The following is a 3,591-nucleotide window of genomic DNA, read 5'->3' as shown; positions in this document are numbered from 1 at the left end:
GACACAAAGGTTAAGAAAATAAAGAAGACTTTTGAATCTTGTGGCCTTAAATTAAAGTTGTGTCAAATGTACCAAAATGTCCTTTAATCTTGTGGTCCTAAACATGCCATGTGGAAAGTTGAAATTAAAGTATTGCCAAAAAGGGAAAGGGATCATTCTTTTCTAAACGAACTAAAAAGAAAAGTAGGTCATTCTTTTTTAAACGGAGAAAGTAACACTAAAATTTGATAAGAAAATTAGGGCAAAAACCCTAACACAAAAACCAATGACAAATATTTTATTGGTTTGATTATCGATTTAACGTGTTTATAATTGAAAATCAATAAACTAAATCAATAATACCCAAAACCAAACTGAACCGACCGATGTATACCCTAATTACAATAAGATTTATGATCAACCTTCGTTATGTATCTCTTATATTTGTATGCAATCAAGTCGACAATCACACCACTTCATCTTCCTGGTTTTGTATCTTTTATACTTGCTTGTATCTGTATCTAGTTAAACAACATTCTAATTTTTATGTCTAACTTCTTGTATTAATATGTTGTATTTCATGGATTTGTATTTATATATTCGTATACTATAGGTTACTCATATTATTTAGCTCAATTACTTTATTTAAAGACTATGTCCCCATATAGAAGATTGAGATATTGTAGGACGTACTTTTAGATCAATTACCTTATTTAAAAAGATTATACCTCCTCTCATTACTAAAGATTTATATATTGCAGAGAATGATTTTAATTAAAAGCTAATTTAAAAAGAATTTGTCGCATAATTATCTTCAGTCAGTTACTTTAGTTTGCATTTGTATATTTTTTCAATTTTAACCAAGAAATACAAAAAATACAATGAATGTCAAACTAAAAGCTTAGCTACGAATTGTAAATATAGAAACTGGAGCTACGATGCATAATTTCGGCCACGAATTTCCTATTATTGCAGATAAAAAAAAGGATATTGCACACTTAATTCAGTTCCAACTGAATTTTATTCACCAACATGTTGAAAAGAGAAAAATACTATAGAATGCAAATAGTGAAAACTAAATAGATTTAGGCGGAGCCTTTGAGCTTCTTAGTGATGGTAGCAATGTATTTCCCCTGGTGAAATGCTTGCTCCAATTCAAGCTCTGTTGGCTGTCTGGAGCCATCACCAGCAAAAGTTCCCGCACCATACGGACTTCCACCTTTGATTTTCTCCATCTCGAACATTCCAGCACCGAATGTGTAGCCAATTGGAACAAAAATCATTCCATGGTGAACAAGCTGCGTAATTGCTGTCAACCTGAAAAACATAACATCACAATGAGGAAATGTCTTCACCTAAAATTTCAAGCTACATAGAATGGATGTATCCGTTAGGTAAGGACTAACGCGGTAGTTTCTTGGCCACCTCCTTGAGAACCAGTGCTATAGAAAATGCCTGCTGGTTTGCCTGCCAGTTTCTGAGCTTCCCAGAGACCACCAGTTGCATCGAGAAAGGCCTTAAATTGAGCAGGCATCATCCCAAATCTTGTTGGAAAACCAAATATAAAGCCATCAGCCTCAACAAGATCATTTGGTTCAATGATCGGCGCATCACCTTTCTGAGGCGCACTCATCTTTGCAAGAATTTCTTCTGAAAGAATTTCTGGCACCTGTTCCATATATCAACATACAGAGGAGTTTTTAGAATTTCATTTTTATAACCATAAATAATCACCAAAAAGAATATACTGACTCTTTTTATGAACTTGATATTGATAAATTTGCAAATCTTGAAATTTATTTTGGCCAATTGAACCTTCTCAAACTACTTTTTATGAAGTATAACACACACCAAGAAAAACAAGTCCTTGGTCATACTATTTCGGCATCTCCTTGACAAAATTAGCCTACACTGGATTACTCGTAAATGGTTGATCAATTTTGATAGATTTGTCATAAAAATTAAGATTGGTTCTGGGAGGTATAACATCCACCACTTGACATCAGTTTTATACATCCATTATTGACATGGTCATCTCATATCTCTTTTTGCTCAGACATCAACTAGATCTACTATTATATGTCAGCTTAACCTGATGGCAAAGGAAATCAACATACTATCAATGCACAAAACTTAAAAACTTCACCTGCCATAACTTAGCTTCAACTCCTTCAACAGATGCAGCGCCTTTCTTTATCTCTTGTGCCAGCTTTTCAACATGCCCATACATTGAATAGTAACTGCCAAAATTTTAAATCCATAAAAAGTTGCAATTACTTTATCTGTAAGTATTTCCCATATTAAATCAATAGAATAAATATTGAAAACCATGATAAATAAAATACAGACAACCTCAGCCATAAAGACATAAAGAATTAACAAAGAAATGATTAATAAAAAATTATAAAGGAATTCATGAAGGTCAAATAAAAAAACTTTAAAACTGATTTTTCAGAAAATAGAGAAGTGGAGTTTGGAGAGGATGAGACGTATGCAAATCATACTTCTTACAAACAAAGGTAGAAAGGTTATTTTAGCAAAAAGCATATAAAAGACTACAAACCAACAAAAGTAAAACATATTTGATATACACATAAAGAAATTGAAACAGAGAAAAGTAAGCAATACATACACAATGTACACTTTGGTTGCCATTGCAAAATCTTGAATTCCTTTTTGTTCTTTGTATATTTTGTAAAGGAGTATACGGAGAGAATGGGCTAATGTTGCTCTGCTTAAATAGTGGCCATGAGTTGACGATTTCAATTTTTTTCTTTTTTTGGTCAGAGGTGTACCAAGAAATAAAAAAAAAATAAAAATGACCTTTCTGCTCAGGGAAGGAAAATAAAATAAAAAATTAAAGAGACTTCTCAGATTCGGCTGGAATTAATTAAGGATTATTACCTTATTAGTTAATTATTTAATATTTGTCATAATGGGTTTTGATATTATGCTATAATCATAACTAACGTAATAATTACTTCTTTCATATTGAAAAAGAGAAAAAAAAAAAAGGGCAAATAAAGAAATATGTAAAAACAACTGGTGCTGATGCATTTTTGGCTGGTTTTATTTACTAGAAGAAATGGTACACCAAAGGATAATAAAATCATAAATTTCAAGAATATGCCATAAAGTTTTTAGATTTATTTTCCAATTAATGAAGGATCATTTCTATATAAATATTTTACTATGTCAGATTAAAAGGTATGCTCACTACATCAGGTCTTGAATTTTTTATTGTTTTAGTTTTAGTATTCATATTTAAACATTCTTCATTTTAGGATTTCAAATCGTTCATTTTAATTAGGGATGATTACCAATAGATATCCTTATATGATCTGAAAATATAAAAAATATATGCATTGATGGTATATAAAATTTAACACGTAAGGATGACAAAACTCTTGATCAAGGGGATTGAGTGAAGGAAATAGAGGGATTTATAATGGATGAATCTGAAATTAAATAAAAAGCCCTTTAATTTATACGTACTAGTTGGTGAGGCAGTGTGAAGAGAATAAATAAATAACTAACAACATATAACCATTAAAAATTGCAATTAATATATATATATACTCTTTCCATTTCAAATTAAGATGACACATTGAT

At 30.9% G+C, this 3,591-nt stretch overlaps 1 protein-coding gene across 1 annotated transcript; it reads right to left on the bottom strand.

The window, feature by feature from the left end:
* Positions 1 to 925: 925 nt before the first annotated feature.
* LOC107844822 (NAD(P)H dehydrogenase (quinone) FQR1) lies at positions 926 to 2,759 on the bottom strand. Its single transcript, XM_016689164.2, has 4 exons — positions 2,612 to 2,759; positions 2,126 to 2,219; positions 1,386 to 1,648; positions 926 to 1,296 (listed from the first exon to the last, which is right to left on the bottom strand). Exons 1-4 carry the CDS (start codon positions 2,632 to 2,634, stop codon positions 1,065 to 1,067), a joined length of 612 nt encoding a protein of 203 aa, XP_016544650.1. The 5' UTR covers positions 2,635 to 2,759; the 3' UTR covers positions 926 to 1,064.
* Between the last annotated feature and the right edge of the window lie 832 nt (positions 2,760 to 3,591).

This window comes from Capsicum annuum, chromosome 10, assembly GCF_002878395.1.
Source record: "Capsicum annuum cultivar UCD-10X-F1 chromosome 10, UCD10Xv1.1, whole genome shotgun sequence".
Lineage (NCBI taxonomy): Eukaryota > Viridiplantae > Streptophyta > Magnoliopsida > Solanales > Solanaceae > Capsicum > Capsicum annuum.
The sequence above is the reverse complement of the archived record's forward strand: the minus strand, read 5'-3'. Positions and strand labels throughout refer to the sequence as shown.